This window comes from Perognathus longimembris, chromosome 1 (genome assembly GCF_023159225.1).
Source record: "Perognathus longimembris pacificus isolate PPM17 chromosome 1, ASM2315922v1, whole genome shotgun sequence".
In the NCBI taxonomy this organism is placed as follows: domain Eukaryota; kingdom Metazoa; phylum Chordata; class Mammalia; order Rodentia; family Heteromyidae; genus Perognathus; species Perognathus longimembris.
In genome coordinates this window covers 93,047,189-93,069,758 of record NC_063161.1, presented here as the reverse complement: position 1 = coordinate 93,069,758, position 22,570 = coordinate 93,047,189, and the positions used below count along the sequence as shown (strand labels likewise).

The following is a 22,570-nucleotide window of genomic DNA, read 5'->3' as shown; positions in this document are numbered from 1 at the left end:
TCTGGCTTACTTCACTTAATATAGTTCTTTCCAAGTCTTTCTATTTCCTTATGAAATGGTAGAATATCATGCTTTCTAATGGATAAGTAAAATTCCATTGTGTGTATATACCACATTTTCTTGATCCATTTGTCCATTGAGGGGCATGTGAGCTGATTCCATAGCTTGGCTATGGTGAATATTGCTGCAATGGACATGGTTGTGCTGGTGGCTTTACTGTAACCTTGTTTGTGTTCTATTGGATAGATAACCATGAGTGGAATTGCTAAATTGAAAAACTGGAAATCCACATGCAGAAAACTGAAACTAGACCCTTATATTTCATCTTGTACTAGCATCAATTCAAAATGGATTAAAAAATATATATATAAGACTAGAAACCACAAACTTATTACAGAAAGGCATAGGAGAAATACTGGGGCTCCTGGACATGGGTTGAAACTTTCTAAGTAAAAATCCAGAAACACAACAAATCAAAGAAAGACTTGATAAATGGAGTTGCTTGAACTTAAAGGTTTCTGCACGGCTAAGTAGGAATTTTATGCTTCCTTTTTCTAGACAAAAGTGGTGGTACATAGGGATCAATATCATGCCCAAGGTTATATAGCTGGTTATTATTATTATTTTACAATATTGGGGCTTGAACACAGTGTCTCACATTTGCAACCACCATCTTCCTGATCCTAGCCTCCTGAATAGCTGGGATTACAAGTGCCTGCCACTACACCAATACATGGTAAGATGCTAAAAGCTGGTAGCATTCAGTTTAAGTAATTGTCAAATATTCATGCCACACTACATTCACTTGAAGTTGCAAAGCATGTGAAGAGGAGACAGGAGCTTATGTACACAGAAACATCTAGAGTGTTATGTAAAAATGGTTCTGGTTCTGGTTCTGCAGACCTAGAGTGCAGTTTGAGGTCTGATAAACCACTTCAATCACCTTCATACTACTGTGTAGGTCTTTACTAGATTAGCTATCCCTGACCTAAAAAAAAAAAAAATTTAAGAAGTAAATTCCCTAATGTTATTCTAAAGGAAAAAGTCTGTCTGCCTTTTCCTGAATTTGATGAATCTTCCCTACCTTTATTTACTGGAAATAAAATAAGTACTACACCATAGACTTAGAACCTTGCTGATTTGGGTTTATTACAAGTATGTGAAACAATAATAATCTATAAAATGCATGTCATGAACTGGCAAGTTACCTATTAGTGACAGGCCAAATCCTTCACTTTTATTTTGCTTTTTTGTGGGTCTGTTTGCTGTTTGTTCATATACTGTTTGTCATTAGCTTCTTTCATTCCTTTTCAGTTAAAAAATGTGTGTGTTAAGTTGGTATGTGTTTCTACATACTCAGGCAAATGTGTCCACCCTAGCCTCAGGGGCACCACCAGGTGAGTGTGCTAGTGCAAACTCATACTGATGTGGGAGGCAAATACAAACACTCCATAGATGCTGCTAAGGGCAGTGTCTAAAGAAATGAAAAGACAGAAGTGAGAAGCTCGAGCTGAGATATCAGGCTGCTAAAGTGGTTGTAATGGATCTAATGCTGATCTTCAAAGATGGGCATCACTTAATCAGAGATATTGACCTGGGTACCTCACAGAAAAAGAAAGAAAAGTGAAGAGAAGATGAGGTGCCACAGGCTAGCAATAGATTGGTAGGAGACAAACGTTGGGGTGCTCATTTGTTCTCATGGCATCTGTATAATTAGACACACTTCCAGACTTGTACCTTTAAGGTGGAGGCATATAGACATTTGTATTCTTTCAAAGCTCCCCAGGTGATTCTAATGTACAGATTGTTCGTGTGCTCTGATACATAGGAATATGGTTTGGGGGCTTCTGTGTGAGATTATTGAAGGCCAAATCACATGGAGTTTAAAAGACAGTGAATCATAACACTTGGGAGGTAAAGGCAAGGAGATTCTTCACTGAAGGCCACCCTCCTCAAACACACACACACACACACACACACACACACACACACACACACACACAAAGAAAAAGGAAAAGGAAAAGAAAGGGGAAAAGGAAGAGGAAGAAGAGGAAGAGGAGTAGGAGGAGGAGGAGGTTATAGATAAAGATGGTATAAGTATATTAGCAGTCATGGCAGAAAAAAAGGAATTGCTACTTATGCTAATAAAAACAGATGTAATTTTCACATACACCATTTCTGTCTAGTATTTGAGAACTTGCCAGTGAATACATGGATTTAGATAATGTCCAGGCTCATACACACTTTATACTTACACAGATTTAATGTCCCGTTTGACCTCACAATAGTACTGCTAAAAGAACATTTCCCTAAATTAAGATACCCTAAATTTCATGAAAAAGAACAAAGGAGGAAAGGATGACGAGATAAATTAATCAGTTAACAGCTAGCACCAAAACTAATTTTTTCAAAAAGACAGTTCCACATTCTAGAATGTCTTGAAATATCTACTCAAACCACAAGTGACCAGCAAGGTGCTACTGAGTCCTGCTTACAATAATCCAGACCCAGGTATTTCTACACATAATTCTCCTCTCCCTATTTCACATTATCCCATTCACATCATCTGTAGCCAACATTAGCTCAATATAAACCATGGATGTTTTCCCTTTCCAAGCAGTCATTATAAAAATGCTCTTAGCTCTGGGATGCAGTGGACATATTTCTCTCTGCTTTCTAATACTGCTGGGGCAAGGAATGTATCCTAGGCCATGGTCCTTTCTTGGCTTACATTTGGTAATGCTCCAGATTCTCTCTGATTAGTATTCCAGAAGGACAATTTTCCTTGCTAGAAAATTTACTTAAGGTTGTTTTACAACAGCAGATGTTTTTAAATGATTAAATTATTTCCCTATTATTCTACTGGGCTCATTTTGCAGTCACTAGTCCCTAGTTTTGTCTTTTTTTTACTGCATCTTCTGGAAGCACTACAGAACAGAGATTTGGTGTCATATGGCCTGATTCTCAGAAGAAAGGGAAGGAAGGTGGGAGAGGGACAAAGGGGAGGGATGAAAGAAGGAGGGAGGGAGAAAAGGAAGGAAGGAAGGAAGGAAGGAAGGAAGGAAGGAAGGAAGGAAGGAAGGAAGGAAGGAAGGAAGGAAGGAAGGAAGGAAGGGGAGGGAGGGAGGGAGGGAGGGAGGGAGGGAAGGAGGGAAGGAGGGAGGGAGGGAGGGAGGAAGGGAGGGAGGGAAATTGGACAGAAAGAAAGAAGGAGAAAGGGAGGGAGAAAGGAGACAGACAGACAGAATATCTATTACCTGAGTTGATGCCTTCTGTTATTATCCATGCTCCAGTTGTCTCTGCAGCTTTGACCAAACCCTGACTGAAGGTCTCTTTAAGCTTGGAGGGCATCTTGAAGTTCTGGAGCCCCCCATGGACAGAAATCACAAGCTTTGGCAGCTCCATCTTCCACTCATTCAACATCAAATGTAACAGATGGTCCAATTTGGTATCATAAGAAGTTCTAATATACTGGAAGACAGGTTATAGACTTGTGACCAAAATACGGTGGAAACTCCCATACTGGATACAGAAATAAAGAGCCCACAGCAGGGCAACTAAAGTGACCACAACCCAACAGGAAGTTGGGATCTCTCTAAAAGTTCATCTTCATAGAATGGAAATATTTTCTTCCAAAGAAAATTTCTTCAAGTTCCTTCTGGGAATTTTAAGTTATTACAGAAAGCTTCCCTTGTGTGGAGATTTCATCCCCAACATTCCTTAGAAAGCTTTCAACAACTTCAGTACTTCAAACAACTGGCAAAAAAAAATCACAACACCAGCAAACTCATTAATAGAAAGCCGTAAGAAGTAGGTGGAATGAGCAGGAAAGTCTCTGAGACGCTTATCACCACGTGAGCATCAAAAAGGCCTGAAGTGGAGGGATGGCTCAAGTAGTATACTTATAGCCTTGAAAAAAAAAATCTCAGGGAAGCTGGACACGATTGGCTCATGTCTTGAAATCCTAGATACTCAGGAGGCTGAGATCTGAGGGTTGCACTTAAAGCCAGCCCAAGCGGGAAAAGTCTGTGACACTCTTACTGGCAGTTAACTACCCAAAAGCCAGAAATGGCTCTGTGGCTCAAAGTAGTAGAACACTAGACTTGAGCACAAAAGCTCAGGGACAATGCCCAGCCCCTGAGTTCAAGCCCCCCAACACACACAAAAGAAAAAAGTAGAAAAAATACAGGTGAGGTTGGGAATGTGGTTTAGTGGTAGAGTGCTTGCCTTGCATGCATGAAGCCCTGGGTTCGATTCCTCAGTACCATACAAATGGAAAAAGCCAGAAATGGCACTGTGGCTCAAGTGGTAGAGTGCTGGCCTTGAGCAAAAGAATCTCAGGGAAAGTGCCTAGGCCCTGAGTTCAAGCCCCAAGACTGGCAAAAAAAGAAAAAGGAAAGGGAAAAGAAAAAAAAAAAAAGAAGAAAAATACAGGTGACCCTTTTAAAATGATTCCTATTGTCCAACTGATGAATAAAAACGAAGGAAGCAACTCTGGCTTGGATTTATCACTCTCTACCTCAGCTCTTCCTCTCAAATTATTTTCTCCATCATATGTAAGACCACTCGTTCTACAAGATATCTCTAAATAAGACTTTTTGATAAATAAACTTGGAGAGAGAAACTAAATTATCAGATCAGGAATTCCCCCTCCCCCACCCCCAAGCTAACTAAAGACTGCATTCAAGGTTCATCACAGCCACCGTGAAATGAACCACACACTCCTGCCTTGGTGTGCTGTGCTGCCACAAGGCCCAAAGCAATAGAGCCAAGGGATAATGGACTAAAACTTCAGTGAGCTGCCTCTTTTAAAGTGATCGCCTTGGGCATTGTATCACAGTCACAGAAAGCTGACAGTTCACAAAATTACCACATTAGGGACAGGAGGAAATCTAAAACTTCCTAATGATTAGCCAAGCCTGCTCCTGCACCATAACTTTACCAGATCCCTTTAAGTAAATCATCAGACCTTTGTAGATGTTTCAAGGAAAATAGGTCATTCTCTTCTCAGAGGGTATAAGCTTGCTGAAAATGATCAATTAAATACAAGAGCTGAGCATAGGCCAGCTGGGAAGAAGGCAATGGCCCTGAGACATCAAGGGAACCAAAGGAATCAATAGCATGGATCCTTTCACAGTAAGTCCAGATCTTTTGACAATTTTACCTTTGGAGACTATCATATAGAGTCTCTGATCAGAAGCAGAAAAAAATGACTTCCATTCTTAACAAACCTTGGAATGGTAGATATGCTCTCCATCTTGGAAATTAATGGTGCCAAAGCTATCTGTGGGGCTTTTCACCGTGTGTTTTTCAACAGACCATAGTTCATTCTCATTAACACTGGCAGCTGGGAGGGTCCAGGGATAATCTTTCCCTTGATGGTCTTGACTCAATCGTCCACAGTGGCATCTGAATCCAAGAAAATGAGCAACGTCACAATATAAAATTAATGTGAGGCCTCTCTGTTTTCCTACTGTATTATATGGATGCCATGTGTTGAAAATCTGTAAAACTTTATCTTAAGGTTTATATTATATTTGTAAGATTGGGTTGTCTTCTAAATTTAGAAACATCTTCAAAGTTTCTCTCCTTTGACTAGACATTAGAATTATCTAGGGACTATTTTTTATTTTTATTATTATGATTATTAACGTGTGTGTGTGTGTGTGTGTGTGTGTGTGTGTGTGTGTGTGTGTCAGTGTGCCTGTACTTCAGCATGACCTCAGGGCCTAGGAGCTGTCTCTTACCTTTTTACTCAAGGCTACCACTCTACCACTTGAGTCACAGCTCCACTTCCAGCTTTTTGGTGACTAAATGGAGATAAAAGTTTCATGGACTTTCCTATCCAATCTGACTTCTAACTTTGATCTTCAGAACTCAGCCTCCTGAGTAGCTAGGATTACAGGCATGAGCTAATTGGGGATTTGTTTATTAATCTCTTGTACACATGTGAGCATAGCAGCCCAATTACCCATGTATATAGGTAGGTCAATAAATGAAATGTCATACTTATGAATATACTAGAATGATTCATCTTTAAAAAAAAAAAAAAGGAAATTTTGAACTGGGCATTGGTGGCTCACACCTGCAATCATAGTTTACTCAGGAGGCTGAGATCTGGGGACCTCAGTTGAAAACCAGCAGGGAAAATCAGTGAGACTCATCTCCAATTAACTACCAAAAATCCAGAAATGGCATTGTGGCTCAAAGTGGAACAGTGCCCAGGTCCCAAGTTCAAGCCCCTGGATCAGGAAAAAAAAAAAAAAAAAGCGGGGTGGGGGTGGAGAAAGGAAATGTTGATATATGCTACCACATGGGTGAACCCTGAGTACATTATGCTAATTGAAATGAGCCAGTTACACTCACAAATTAACACACCAAAAGAAAAAGAGATAAATGTATGACTCTACATATTAAATGTTAGTTAATATATGTTAAATTATAGATATCCCAAATTATTATTGTTCTCTTCATAACTGAAGGCACAAAAGGACCCAAAAAGCCGAGTGCTGTTGGTTCATGCTTGTAATTCTCAATACTCAGGAGGCTGAGATCTGAGGCTCACAATTCAAAGTAAGCCTGGGCAAGAAATTCTCATCTCCAATTAACCACCAAAAAGCCGGAAGTGGAGGGTGGTTCCAGTGGTAGGGCAGCAGCCTTAAGCAAAGAAGCCCAGTGAAGGTGTGAAGCTCTAAGTTGAAGCCCCAGTACCTGCACACACATAGGTACATGTGTGCACACATGAACTCACACGCACATCTAAGAACCCACACAAAAGACACGAACAAATTCTGTATCAGAGATGGAAATCTCCCTTCTACTGCAGGAAGACCTCTAGGGTGTATGAAGCCGTAAAAGAGCAGAGCTCAGCATGCTGTGCCCTTGGTGGACTCTCTGCTATGATCTGAACGTTTATGAAAAAGTGAAGGCTGAAAAGAAAGTCAAGCATGTATTTATTTTTGCTTATATATGGGTAAATAACTCTGAATGGAATCGTAAAAATATAGTAATAATGATAACATAAGTAAGGCCAAATGGATTAGGGTAAAAATAAGAATGACATTTTTCACTCTTTTTATACTTTTAGAATCATATGAAATTGAAAATTACACTAATAAATGTTATTTTTTTCCCTAGATTTACAAAAATGAAAAATTCCACTGGAGATGTAAATTGCCTAGCAAGTGTGAGGCCCTGGGTTCAATCCCCAGTACAAAAAAAGCAAATAATAAATAAAGAATTTTGAAATAATATTCTAATTCTCATCTTTTTTCAAGAACCATCAATAGTTCTTGAACCATCCGCCTGAGACAAGAGGATCAAACACATGAAACAATCTTGCAAAATTTTGGTAGAACATATCTCAAAATAAAACTAATGAGAAAAAGATAATAAATTAAACATTGGTTCAGTTCTGAATATAAACTTTAAACATAATCAGCATTAAAGAAATCACACGTCCCTTTGTTGATGAAAATATGAAAAGTAAAGCCAGCTAGTAATACATATTTTAAATTATATGCCACTGTTAAAATCTGTATTTTTTGCCTGTCATTGGTGACTCATGCCTGGAATCCTAGCTACTCAGGAGGCTGAGACAACAGGCTGAGGATCTGGTTTGAAGCCCACCAGTCCAGGCAGACAAATTTGAGAAACATTTATCTCCAAACAACTAGTGGAAAACTGAAAGTAGAAAGGTAGCTCAAGTGTTAAGGTGCCAGCCTTGAACAAAAAAGTTTAAGCAAGAGCGCCAGACCTTCTGAGTTCAAGCCAAAGTACTGACACAAAAAATAAAAACAGACAACAAAAAGTGTATGTTACTACTGCAAATAAGCTCATACGTTTGGTGTACACACACACTACTTGCAAAACATAAACAAAATACAGCATCGTATATGCAAGAAGTTTCATTGCATCCAAATATAATGTGTGAGAGTAAAATGAACATATACCTAAGGGTTTCAGTTGTAAAAATCAAATAACATATAATGTTCCTGAGTTTAGAAACTGTTCAACACAGTTCAAGACGGAGCCTTACAAGTAAGAAGCTTATTTATATGTTTGTTTTTTGTTTTGGGGTTGTTGTTTTTTGTACAAGACTGAAACCTGAACTCAGTATCTGAAATTTTCACTCTTTAGCTAACGCTCTACCAACTGAGCCACACATTCAATCCAAAAAAGCTCATTTATATAAATCATACCTGACTAAGTTCTGACAGACTTGGCAGCCCGGTGTACATCTAAATTAAAGAAATAAAACATCTGTTAGTTTACTGATACGTCTGAAGATATATTCAAAGTTTATACCATAGGTTTCTATTATTTCCATAGTCTGGGAATCAGGATTTACTGAGTATTCATGCATCCTTTATTTTCTATGTTATTTCCCATAGTTGTACATATATAGTAATGTTATAACTGTACTGCAATAAAGATGAGATAAATAACATAGCATAGAAGTGTTTTGTTTTGTTTTGGGGGGAGGGATTGTTGGTTTGTTTGTCAATTGTGAGTCTTGAATGGAGGACTGTCTCTGAGCGCTTCTGCTAAAAGTTAGCACTAGACCTCTATGCCAGGTGCTGAAGGCTCAGGCCTATAATCCAAGCCACTCAGGAGAATGAGATTTGATTACTGCAGTTCAAAGCCAGCTCAGGTAGAAAAGTATGTGAGACTCTTACCCCAATTAACCAAGGCCAGAAGTGGAGTTGTGACTCAAGTGGAAGAGCACTAAGGTTGGATTGAAAAAGCCAACAGTGTGAGCCCTAGACTTTACATCCTAGTACTGGCACAAAATAAGAAAGAAAGGAAGGAAGGGAGGGAGGGAGGGAGGGAGGGAAGGGAGGGAGGGAGGGAGGGAGGGAGGGAGGGAGGGAGGGAGGGAGGGAGGGAGGGAGGGAAAGAAAAATCAAAAAAACAGAATCTAGTCTTCTTTCTCTTCCATTCTTTCTGTCCCAGCCTTGGGAAAGGCCTTTTCTTAGAAAACTTCAACAAGTTGAAAATAAGACAGGAAAAGGGGTTATAACAAAATATAGCACATTTGCTTCTTATTAGGAACTATACAAAAATCAACAGGAGATAAAATTTAATCAAATTTAAATAATAAAGTGTTTTCATCTTCCTGTCCACAGTAATAAAGTCCAAAAGCTACAAAAATCTTCATAAAAACTACTATTTTTTGGTAGTGCTGGAGTTTGAACTAAGGGCCTAGCATTTGCTCCACTTACCTACTAGACTTGAGCTCTACCATTTGAGCCATACCTCCAGCCATGCATATTGTTTATTATATTGGAGACAGGGCATATAAAACTTTTCTGACCAGGCTGGCCTTGAACTGTCTGTCTTCCAAATCTCAGACTCCTTAATAGCTAGGGTAACAGGCACAAGCCACTGTGCCCAGTGGCTACAATTTTGAGCATCATACCAGGATCTAGGAGAAAATGCTAATACAAAAGTAATGACCATTACCATTCATTAACTGTTTTATTTTAATTTTGTTTTATTTTTATTGTCAAGGTAATGTACAGAGGGGTTATAGTTACATATGTAAGGTAGTTAGTACATTTCTTGTCAAACTTGTTACCTTTCCCTCCTTTTTCTCCCACCTTCCCCCTCCCCAATTCCTCCCCCCCCCATTCATTCTTTTTTTTTTTTCTTTATTGTCAAAGTGAAGAACAGAGGGCTTACATGATCACACAAAAATAGAGACTTTTTTCTCCAGAAAATGTGAAAAGCCTTAGGCCTTTCATAGAATTATGATCAATAGAAATAGGCATGGTGTCTCAAGCCTGTAATCTTAGCACTTAGAGACTGAAGCAGGAGGATCAAGGTCAGCCTGGGCCACTTGGAAAGTCTCCCCACCCCTTTTCTGGTGCTATAGGTTGAACATGGGGCTTCATGCCTTGTACACAGTCTCTACCAATGAGCTACAAACACAGCGGCCATTGGTATTTTTCATACAGTCTGTAGTAGATTAAGTCATTTTATCATGTTTCATGAAGCCCAAGGTAATTCTGATGATTTGTCTACTTAGAGAAGCAAATGAAAGCCAAGTGCTGGTGACTCAATGCTTGTGATCCTAGCTACTCATGAGGCTGAGATCTGAACATTGGGGCTCAAAGCCAGCCCAGGCAGGAAAGTCCATGAGACAGTTACTCCAGTTAACCACAATAAGACCAGAAGTGGCTCTGTGGCTCAAGTGGTAGAGCGCTAGCCTTGAGCTGAAGAGCTCAGGGACAGTGCCCAGGCTCAGAGAAGAAGAAGAGGCAGTAAAAGCAAAAGATGATACTTGGAACGCAATCTGTTTTTGAAATTCTGGTCCTGGAGCTTGAACTCAGGTCCTTGGCACCTTTTCTTAGCTTTTTCCCTCAAGGCTGGTGCTCTACCATTTGAGTCACACTTCTACTTCTGGCTTTCTGGTAGTTAATTGGAGATATGAATCTCATAGACTTTCCTGCCCCAACTGGCTTTGAAACTCCACCCTCACATCTCTGCTTCCTGAGTAGGTAGGATTACAGGCATGAGCCACCAACAGCCATCTAAATCTGCTTTGTGGCCACCATCACATTATAAGATATCATAAAATGTGAAAGGAAAATAAAGCAATGTTACCTTGGCATTCTATAAACATTCTGTCAACAGGTAAAATGAGAATTTCCAACCACAGAACTTACCAACCTTGGTAATTCAGCTAGGGTGGGACTAGTGAATGTTTAACAAAAGCAAGAAAAATCCCCAAAGAATTAGAATGCAAGGAGCCTTACCATGCTGCCCTTCATACGTGTATAGTGATATTGCTAAAAAACGAATGACCTCTTACTAAAATATTGTTTCTTTATCTACCTTTTAATTTGCCCCCAAGGCAATAAACATCTAGTCTTACAATGGCCCTGATGACCTTGGGGAATTTTCCAGAATCCTTCCTTCCTCTATCTTCCTTAGGCTAACCTTGTTGAACTTTGTTCTACAAGTTGAGTTTCCAAAGGGTTGTCAAGAATTCTATGGCCAAACTCATACCATCTGCCCTGAAGCCTACTCTCTGCTTACATAAAGTCTCTGAAAGGAAAGTGGAATTAAAATTACCTGTATGCATCATCTAAGCACCCTGTCCTGAAATGCCTGAGCAGCCACTATTTGCCACAGGTAGGTTTGTTGGAGATAGAGTATTCACAATATTTTGAATAGTCAGTTCTGTATACTATACACTATTTAATCAGACAATGTGTTCTATACATTATACAAACAATGTATAATATCCATTGGAATGGATGCGTTAATTTCCTGTATCTATTCCTCACCCTACCTCCACCCCACCCTCAAGAGGAAAAGGGGCACTGAGTGGAATGAAATCACTGTAATCTGAACAGTGATGTCATTATAGGTAACTTCTTTCTCTTTTAATTTTATTAATTCATTAACCAGATGAGCTTCATTAGTGATCAACACAGGGGCTTAATGAAGGTACAAAGCTGACAGTCCTTTTTCCTTACCAGATTGTCTCCAATAAAGGAAAGGCAACAGCCATACATTAAAATAAATCAATACTCCAGCTGCTGGTGGCTCACATCTGTAATTTTAGCTGCTTAGAAGGCTGAAAGCTGAGAATGTCTGTTCAAAGCTGGTCTAGATGGGAAAGTTTGCCAGAAGTGGAACTGTAGCTCACGTGGTACAGCACTAACCTTGAGTGCAATAGCTAAGGGACAATGCCCAGGCCCTGAGTTCAAGCCCTAGTGCAGGAATAAAAACTAATTAATAATAATAAATATTCATTTCCACATATTATCAAACCCCCTAGACAGTTCATGTTTCTAAGTTTTTTAGTATTCTAAGTGTTTTTTTTAAAGAAAAATGCAGTTAAACATTGTACCTGTGAGGGTCTTTTGAACTGGGTATGAATTTACTACATTCTCTCTTGCTGAATACTCCTTCAATCCAGGATTTCTGGAACAGAAGAAAAGATGTCATTATTATATACTCTGAGTGATGAAGTGTATGTTCACAGTAGCTCAGGTAGGCCTTATGCCTTTAGGTACCATGATGCCAGCCCAAGCAGGCTAAGTATTTATTGGGTTCCATGGCAAACAATATACACACAAACAAGCCAAAGATGTAGACAAAAAAGTACTCATAAAATTAATTGGCCCATAATCTCACTTTGAGTAACAAGAGCCTACTAAAGCACAATTAATGTGTTCATTTAAGTCCACCAAGAGTCACTCTTTATTATTATCTTATTATATCATCTTGTGCCATAATCCTATAGCATGAATATTAAGCTCTCAAAACTTCAGAATTCTCACCCATGAAATCCCACTTTGACTAAGACTTCATAAGAAGCTGGAAGGAGAAGCCAAGGAAGGATGGCAAGATTCTTTGCCCTGTCTGTGAACAGAGCTTACTTTTGATGGTGTTGCTCTATGTTACACAGCCTCTAACTATTCCTGAATCCCGGTGGAAGACTAAAACTCACTTCTTCTCATATAGCCTTTCCTATTTCACAAAATCCAAGTCATAGTCAATCCCCTGCATATGCTGCATTACAAGTGTAGAAGCAAGGGACACCAGAGAGAAACACCATACAATCCTACCAATCCATAAGCATGGCTTTGTCAGAATAATTCATTTGGTATAAGCTCAGAAGTGTGGTAATGGCTTTATACATACACACACACACACACACACACACACACACACACACACACACACACACACTGAAACAGAGTTTGAAGAAAATTGAGTGAAAATCTAGCAGGAGGCATTGTGATCTTGTCCTGTGTGTACCAACTCATTACTAAATAGAACTCAAGATAATCAGTCTGGATCCTTGTAAGCAAGCGAGAAAAGTATGACTAATTGGCTCCTTTGCATCTAAATATTATCCATAAACATAGAAATTTTCCCCAATGGAAGTCAGAATCATTTTAAATCATTTGATTCTCTTATTGCTTTCACGTAGTCAGGGACTGTGTCTATGTTTTGAAATATATTTACAAGCTAGGAATGTGGCTTAGTGGTAGAGAGCTTGCCTAGCACACATGAAGCCTTGGGTTCAATTCCTCAGCACCACATAAACAGAAAAGGCCCTAAGTGGTACTGTGGCTCAAGAGGTAGAGTGCTATCCTTGAGCAAAAAGAAGCCATGGACAGTGCTTGGGACCTGATTCTAAGCCCCAGGACTCGCAAAAAATAAAATAAAAATAAACCTATTTACTAGAGCTGGGCATTGTAGTTTATGCTGATAATTTCAGCCAGCAATCAACAGGCTGAGGAAGAAGAATTGCAAGTTCAAAGCTGGCCTAAACTACATTGTGAAATGCCCTACCACCACCATCTCAAATAAAGCAAAGCCAAAAAACATTACTAAATTGTAAAAACACTGAAAGCAAAATCTTGGAAAAATTGAAAGCTATAGAATTTAAAACTAACTAAATGGTTTGTATATTGAAAGCCTATTTATAATGCCAGGTACCAGAGGCTCACACCTGTAATCCTAGCTGTTCAAGAGGCTGACATCTGAGGGTTGAGGTTCAAAGACAGCCTGGGCAGAAAAGTCCCTATGAGATTCTTATTTCCAATTAACCACTCAAAAACCAGAAGTGGAACTGTGGCTCCATATGGTAGAGCACTAGCCTTGAGCACAAATAGCTCAGAGACAGTGGCCAGGCCCACAACCGACAAAAAAAAAAAAAAATATATATATATATATATATATATGTTTATAATAACAAGAAATGCCATGATCATTTAGAATCATTAATCTAATTTTCCTATTCAGAAACATCAAATTTTTCATCCATTTATTCTGCAAATATGCATTAAGTACTTAAGTTTTGCACAGCATTGACTGGGGTGTTACAAAAGAGTCAATATGTCCTCAGAAAATTATCCACTCTGAATTTCAAAATATTGAAATCCATTAATTTATCAAAAAATGTTTTAGACAGGCATCTATCTGTGTTACATTGGAATTCTGTACCAAACAGGACAGTTCTTGCTGTTAGTAAAAATAAAATAAAAAGAAAGAAACACTTAAAAACCAATATCAGCTGGGAATGTGGCTTAGTGGTGGAGTGCTTGCCTTGCATGCATGAAGCCCTGGGTTCCATTCCTCAACACCACATAAATAGAAAAGGCTGGAAGTGGCACTGTAGCTCAAGTGGTAGAGTCTTAGCCTTGAGCAGAAAGGAAGCCAGGAACAGTGTTCAGGCCCTGAGTTCAAGCCCCAGGACTGGCAAAACAAAACAAAACATCAAAAAAAAAGGGTATCACTTCATGTACAAAATTAGTTATTAAGTTGTTAAGTAGTTAGGTATAGTAGCACCCAACTATAGTGTCAACTAGTTGTGAGACTGAGACAGAAAGATAGCTTGAGCCCAAGAGTTTGAAACAAACCTTAGCAACATAGAGACCCCTGATATAAAGACCCTCATTTCAACATAGGTAAGTAGGTAAGTAAATAGATCAACTAAGGTCCCTAATATGAGTGAGTGAGTGTGTGTGTGTGTGTGTGTGTGTGTGTGTGTGTGTATTAAGCAAGTTAAGCTCAGTCTTTTGGGGAGAGGGGGTATTAATACTGGGGCTTAAACTACAAACTTCAAACTCTTGCTTTCCTTTTTCACTCAAAGCCATGTACTGCCACTTGAGCAATACCTCCACTTTGTTTTTTTGTTGGTTCATGGGAGATGAGAGTTTCTTGAATTTGTCTGCTTCACTTGGCTTTGAACCATGATCCCCACATCTCAGCCTCCTGAATAGCTAGAATTACACACATGAGCTAGCAGTGCTCAGCTAGTCCTTATTCTTTCCAAAGGCTGGATGGAGCCAGCTCTGCAATGCACTCAAGTTCGTCATGCCTGTTTGATTTTATATAAATGTGATATAAATAATACCAACACAGCTACAGAGCTCGCTCAGTAGTTAAGCATGTGTTTAGCATTCCAGGCCCTAAATTCAATCCTCAGCACTAAAAATAGCAATAGTAAGAATAACATTCCTTCATGGAGCTATCAAAGGCTAAGATTATCCAGTGCTATTGGTTCACCCCTATAATGGTAGCTACTCAGGAGGCTGATAGCTGAAAATCGAAGTTCAAACCCAGCAAGGCAAAAGACCATGTAAGACTCTTATCTCCAATTAAGCACCCCAAAGCCTGATGTAGAGCCATGATTTAGGTGGTAGAATGCCAGCCTTCAGTAACAAGGCTAATGGACAGTGCTCAGGCCTTTAGTTTAAGCCCCAGTATTGGCATATACATGTGTGTGTGCACATACATACACACACACACACACACACACACACACACACACACACACACTTAGACCTCTTCCAGGAGTTTATTCAGTCTCACTAAAGCTTAGCTATCACTGCTGTCCATAACAAAGGTAAAAATTACCTTTGGGTCCATGGATTGGGAACTGAACTTTATTGTACTTTTTCCATATGGGGAAAAAATGCCTCCTTCTCTCCAAACCACCCTCAAGGACCTCCCAGAATAAATCTAATGACCTTCCAGGTCTGTTTTTCTCTTTCTAAACTCCAATCTGTGTAGGCCTTATGCCCCATTTCTGTTGCCCCAGGGCCCAACCTAATGTTTATTGAATGAACAACAAAATGAATGCATTTAATGTAGAACTTCAAGCACCCTTGTGTAGAATTTTTCCTCAAAGATAGAAACATGAAGCCTATGCCACAGCAAGATATAGAAACTTTCTTCCTGCAGCTCTTTTGTCTCAGCTCAAAACTATGGGAACGATCATCTGCCTTGATTGGCTAGTGTCTAGATATCCTAACTTCAGGGCTTCCCCTTTCCCTCATACTTCAATACCCTTTGCTGTTAGCTGAACTGAGATCCAAATGTTTGCTGATTGTAGCTCAACAACCCAAATCAGTCTGGGTCAAATACCCAATGTGTCAGCTTCTGCGATTGGAGCAGTAAATGGTTGCAATTACTGTTGAAAGTGGAAACTAAGCCATTTCTGCAACTGTTGTGGCAATTCTTCATAGACTAGGTGCTCACAAGGTAGAGCTCCAGCCTGGAAAATGCAAGCAAGTCCATAAACCCTGAGTTCAAGACCCAGAAAAGGCACCAAAAATAAAAGGGGAGGAGTGGACATTACAAACTAGAGATATAGTTCAATGATGAAGCGTGCACTAAGTCCTGAGTTCTATTCCCAGCCCCACATGGTGAGAGCAGGGGTGAAAAGAGGGCATGTTTGTATTCATCTTGAGTCTTCAATCTGCAGCAAAACACCAAAATAGTTCAAATGAAGAAATAATATTTCCAGACTTCAGAGTGTTATTTGATCTCTGTGTGTGTGTGTGTGTGTGTGTGTGTGTGTGTGTGTGTTTAGAGAGCTACATTTGGAGCACAACTTCTTCAAACCAAGCACAAGGCAGATGGACTTCCGGGGTGCAGGGCAGCTGCACTTCTGGGAGTGCACATGCAATCTGTTGGTGGGGGAAGTGATCAGCGGGAAGTTAGCCCACTCATTTGGAAAAGTCAGCCAGGGCCTTGTGCAGGGTGCTGTCTGAACTTTGCAGGGAGGCCTCATCTGACTCACTGCAACCAAGAGGAATCATCTCAGGAAAACATCCAGATCCAAAAGATGCACACAAATGAAAGCCCTGGTCCACCAACTACCAGCTTGTGGTACATGTGGTACTTATTTCTTATTAAACTAACTTGGAGGGAATGGGTTTCAGCATTTAACATAACACTCAGAAGGAGGGCATAGACTCATTTTAAGGATTTTTCTCTTTTGTGACACCAGTAGTACACTCCTGTAATCCTAGCTATTCAGGAGGTTGAGGTCTGAGGATGACATTTCAAAGCTAGCCTGGGCAAGAAAGTCTTTTTTTTTTTTTTTTGCCAGTCCTGGGAGCACTTTCCCTGGCTTCTTTTTGCTCAAGGCTAGCTAGCACTCTACCTCTTGAGCCACAGCACCACCTCTGGCTTTTTCTGTTTATGTGGTGCTAAGGAATCAAACCCAGGGCTTCATGCATGCTAGGCAAGCACTCTACCACTAATCCACATTCCCAGCCCAAGTCCAGGAGATTCTTATCTCCAGTTAACTTCCACAAAAAAGACAGAAGGGGAGTTGTGGCTTAAGTGGTAGAATGCTAGCCTTGAGCCAAAAAGAAAAAAAAGCTCAAGGATAGCACCCAGGCCCCGAGTTCAAGCCCAGGATGGGTACAAAAAAAAAAGAACTTTCTTTGGTTAGTAATGAAACTATATTGTTTTTAATAGTATAATTAAATGGTTACACTATTTGACTAAAATCAAAGTATAAGAAAACCAAGTTTCTGGGCTGGGGATATGGCCTAGTGGCAAGAGTGCTTGCCTCATATACATGAGGCCCTGGGTTCAATTCCCCAGCACCACATATACAGAAAACGGCCAGAAGTGGCGCTATGGCTCAAGTGGCAGAGTGCTAGCCTTGAGCAAAAAGAAGCCAGGGGCAGTGCTCAGGCCCTGAGCCAAACCCCAGGACTGGCCAAAAAGAGAAAAGAAAAAAAAAGAAAAACAAGGTTTCTGAGAATATAAAACCTTTATTAGGAATTTTGGACTAAATGCATGACATCTATCAAAAGGTTGATATACACAACAGATATTGTCTCTTTTTTACATTGTAGCAGAGCAGAAAGAACAGCACAATAGGATTTTGGTTCTTAAATTTTTGTTTTAACACATAATATATACTTATACAAACTTCAAATTTTTGCTGAAAGAATAGAAGAGAGGGTAAGAACGTGAACAATGATACAGAAAAAGTAACAGCTTTGAAAGTGTGGGCAGTTTGTTTGCATTTCCTCACACAAGATAATTATATCCTTTAGATCAGAAATTCTCAAAGTTTTGGAGTTTAGATTCCCTTTATACTCCTAAAAAACTATCAAAGATCCTGAACATTACTCATATATTGAGATTATCAGTATTTTGCATATTAAAATGAAAACTGGAACTTAAAAAAAATTGTCATTAGCTCATTATTAAATTAGGACAAATGGGCTGGGAATATGGCCTAGTGGCAAGAGTGCTTGCCTTGTATACATGAAGCCCTAGGTTTGATTCCTCAGCACCACATATATTGGAAAGGCCAGAAGTGGTGCTGTGGCTCAAGTGGTAGAGTACTAGCCTTAAGCAAAAAGAAAGCCAGGGACAGTGCTCAGGCCCTGAGTTCAAGCCCCAGGACTGGCAAAAAAATAAAAATAAAAATAAATTAGGGCAATTTCTGGAACATGATAAATTACATAGGACCCTAGTCATTAACATACGGAGGCCAAAGGAGGCTATGCATAGGAGTGGTGGACAAAGGTTCAATAGCTATGTACAGGTGATCATATAAAATAATATTCTATGAAATGAACTCCAAGGAAAGGAAACAAGAGACATTCTTTTGGTACCTTTGTTGCTCTTTTTGTTTTCTTTTCCTTTTGTCTTGTTTGTTTGTTTGTATTTGGGAAGGCACATAAAAAGCTCCAACAAGGATGAACAAATACAACAGTGATATTCACAAGACCCTATATGGAAAATGAACTGGATATCTTGTGGGTGGTGACAGGAGAGAATGGCTAGGAGAGAGTCATGGAAGGGGAGACATGGTTCAAAAAGATTTGTACCCATTATTCATTACCTAATTTGTGTAACTGTAAACCCTCTGTATATCAACTCTACAGTAAATAAATAAAAATAAATCAGAACAATTAACATAATACTTTTTAACATAAATAAATTTTTTAAGGAAAATGTTCACCGAATAAGAACTTTTTCTTCTATTTTTGTTCATCTCTTTCATGCCTAGCTGAAGGCAGCTGGATTTTTCTACTTGCTTCTGCACTTAAAACATTGCAATTTTTTTTTGTTATGGTATATAGAGAAAGTTTGCCTGACACAGATAGTCAGGGAAAAAAAGAGAGTATTTTAATATCTTTTTTAGACCATTGTGTTTTGTTTTTTGTTGTGTTTGTTGTAAGCTGGAGATTCAACCTGTGGTCTCAGGCATGGTAGGCAAGTGCTCTACCACTAAGCTACATCCCCAGCCTAATATAGTTCTGAATTCATCATATAACCTTGAGAAAGTATACACACAAAAGAATAAGTTAAAAGGACAAATTATGTCCCCATGCCATTTTGAAAATACATTTTACTTCAGGGTCTCAGGAAACCAGGCACTAGTGATTCACACCTGTACTCCTAGCTATTGAGGAAGTTGAGAGTTGAAGCCAGCCTGGGCAGAAAATTCTGTGAGACTTTTATCTCCAATTAACCAGCTAAAAGCTAGAAATGGAGGTGTGGATTAAGTAGTAGAGTACCAGATTTGAGCAGAGAGAGAGAGAGAGAGAGAGAGAGAGAGAGAGAGAGAGAGAGAGAGAGAGAGAGAGAGAGAGAAGGGGGAGGGGAGAGGGAGGAGAGGGGAAGAGGGGAAGGGGGAGGAGAGGGGAGGGGAGGGGTGGAGAGAGGGGAGGGGAGGGGAGGAGGGGAGGGGAGGGGAGAGGAGAGGAGATCTTAGGGAGCTCATGGAGTCCTTAGACAAGTGCCAGCCTATGACTGTGTACAGACAGGGTCCCTGGGCCAAATGAGTGAGCAAGAATTCACCATTCTCTAGACAATCCGACTTCCAGCATGCATTGCATATCTTAGTCTGCACACTTCAGTTAATTGAGTATATCATAGTATTTCAAGATCCCCTTGTTTACCCTGGTACTCAAATGAAGGAAGTTCCAGCAGAGAGAAAAAGCACTTTACAGATCAAATCCTCACATTCCGTACCTTACAGGCAATGTGCGGGACTTCAAGGGTTATTTTGAGTGCATTCCATTTTTAACAATATAGCTAACTTCAGTGCTTTACTGCACCCACCCTCCTAATGATGTCATTAAAATGACCTCCCAGTGACCTTGGAAGCATCATGGCATGGAAGACCAAGCTTTAAAAAGTATATGTTCTACCAGTTTATCCACCCCTCCTTGAAAACACTGATACACCTCTAAAACAATAGCATCATTCATTTATCGAAAACTTCTTTGGCAACACATTCTAATAAAAATAAGGTTTGAGGTCGCAACTCCGTGGTAAAGTGCTTATAAGCATGGTCCTGGGTTTAACCAATTAATTAAAGTACCAAGTATTAATATCATATTGGATATGCTTGTGTTTATAAATTAATATCGATAATGACTCAAGCATAAGCCATTCTCTAGTATGACTAGAGTAGAGTATACTCTAGTATACTCTAGTAGAGACATTCCTTCTGCCTGCATACAGGTGAGAAGCCTTTGTGGAAAATACAAAAACAGCAAAATCCTGGAAAGACAATAGAGGTTTTAGAGATGAGGTGGCAGAATTCCTTGTAGCTTAGAAATACAAATATACTTCAGCTTAGATCATTCAGAAATACTCTTGTTAAGGTGACCATGAAAACCACAAAGTGACTGAGGAGCAAAGAATAGAGATGAAAGAGCCCCAATACTTTGGAAACATCTAAGCTTTGGGGTGCTGAAGAAAGACTTCAGGAACTAACGAAAAGAATCCTTGACCATAATGGTGATATCATTCCTGAATTTACAAAAAATGTCTGCAGAGTTACAAAACTAAGAATTTTGGAGGAAATAGCTTGGCACTACAAAGAAAGTGAAGAAGAAAGCAAAGGTTTTACTTTTTTCTTTTGTTTCTGTTTTTGTGTTGTTTTTATTGTGCCAGTTCTGGGGCATGAATTTAGGTCTTGGGTTATTGTTTGGCTTTTTTGCTCAAGGTTGGCACTCTACCACTTGAACTATGCCTCTACCTTCTTTTTGCTGGTTAATGGGAGTCTCCCAGACTTTTCTGCCGAGGCTGGCTTTGAACCTCAATCCTCAGACCTCAGCCTCCTTAAGGAGCTAGAATTACAGACATTCCCACCAGTGCCTGGCCAACAATGGCAGTTTTGTCTACAGTGAACAAATCAAATGACAGTGATTCGAAAAGTAGATTATAAAAGAGAAGAGGTAGCAAGGTAGTATTTTTCTCTTTCGAGAATCAATATTAAAAAGAACAGCCAGTAAACCAACAATAGAAAGAAAAGCCAATGTGAATGTACCTTACATATATGCCAAGAGCTAGATGCCAGGGGTTCCACATTGCTTTAGCTAAAGTAATATCCATAATTGTGAGACTAATCATAATAATTCTTGCACCAAAAAGAGGAAGTATAGCTTCTATTCAATATCAACAACAAAGTTTTAGGTTGTTTTGTAGGCAACTTGTTTTTGAGAGAAAGTTCATTTCATATGGAAGAAAGAAAGAGCTAGGACTTTGTTTGGAGGCAAAGGAAAAGTGAATGAAAAGAAAGAGAGAGGATGTAGGTACAAAAAAAGAATAGAAAGGGCCATAGAGATCTTTGTAATAGTGTGTGTGACAGGGTGAGAAAATGGTAAGGAGCATCAAGAAAGGCTCAGACTTGAAGAACATGCTTCCTACTCTACGAGAGAACTGATCATATCTTTCTTCATACTTTTGCCCAGGACTCTTATCAATCTTCTATGGAAAGCCATGGCCCACATAGCTCTGAAAGGTAAAACCTTTTCAGGAATTACAAAATATATGAAATACTCGTGCAGTCAAGTATCCACCATGTTTAAGATAGATTGGGAACACCAAGCCACCCACTCACTTGCCACCCCATGGGGTGGCGCTACAATAACCTGCAGTACAATAACCCAGGAATTCCCCCAATCAGTGAACCCGAAAGCATGTACTTCACAAAACATCTTCAGAACACAGCTCCACTAAGGAAGAGGAATTTTGAGTAAAGGATAAGAGGAAGAAAGAGAAAGAGAAGGACAAATGTGCTTTCTTCTCTACTAATAAATTTGAGAAATTTCATTCTTGCTGAATGAGTCACCCCCAGTTACTGAGCTGTTACACCTCCAGCATCAATGTTTTTAGTATGCAGTGTTACAAATGGTACAAAATCCTCAATAGGCAACAGATGATACAGGTGACAACTCGCTTTAGTCCTAGGCCCTCATCAAGTTTGCCTCAAAACCTACCATCCAGGGTTGGGGATATGGCCTAGTGGCAAGAGTGCTCACCTCGTATGCACGAAGCCCTGGGTTCGATTCCCAGCACCCCATATACAGAAAATGGCCAGAAGTGGCGCTGTGGCTCAAGTGGCAGAGTGCTAGCCTTGAACAAAAGGAAGCCAGGGACAGTGCTCAGCCCCTGAGTCCAAGGCCCAGGACTGGCCAAAAAAATAAAAAATAAAAAAACCTACCATCCATTATAATTTCTTATACATTCTTACAAAGAAAATCTATGTATTTTGAAACATATACCAAAATAGGCATCTTATATACACTTTTCTGTACCCCAGATTTTTCCACTTACTATTAGCAAATAATAATCTTACATACATGTATGCATAGAGATGCTTCATATTTTGAGAGACTATTGTCTTTTGGGAGACGACTATTCCTTTTGTATGGAAGCACCATAGTTTATTGATTTTATTTTTCTTCTTAAAAATATTATTTTATGTTGTTTTATTTTATTTTATTTTATTGTGCCAGTCCTAGGGCTTGAACTCAGCACTTGGGCA

At 39.5% G+C, this 22,570-nt stretch overlaps 1 protein-coding gene across 4 annotated transcripts in view; it reads right to left on the bottom strand.

Annotated features, from left to right (window-relative positions):
• The window catches only part of Trpm6 (transient receptor potential cation channel subfamily M member 6), a 154,230-nt gene that overhangs the window by 101,798 nt on the left and 29,862 nt on the right, over nt 1–22,570 (bottom strand). For all 4 annotated transcript variants that reach the window (XM_048332354.1, XM_048332341.1, XM_048332332.1 and 1 more), the window contains exons 2-5: nt 11,864–11,937; nt 8,202–8,240; nt 5,232–5,409; nt 3,258–3,471 (exon numbers count right to left, since the gene is read on the bottom strand). In XM_048332354.1, coding sequence (XP_048188311.1) covers nt 3,258–3,471; nt 5,232–5,409; nt 8,202–8,240; nt 11,864–11,937 — 505 coding nt within the window. The remainder of the gene's footprint in view (nt 1–3,257; nt 3,472–5,231; nt 5,410–8,201; nt 8,241–11,863; nt 11,938–22,570) is intronic.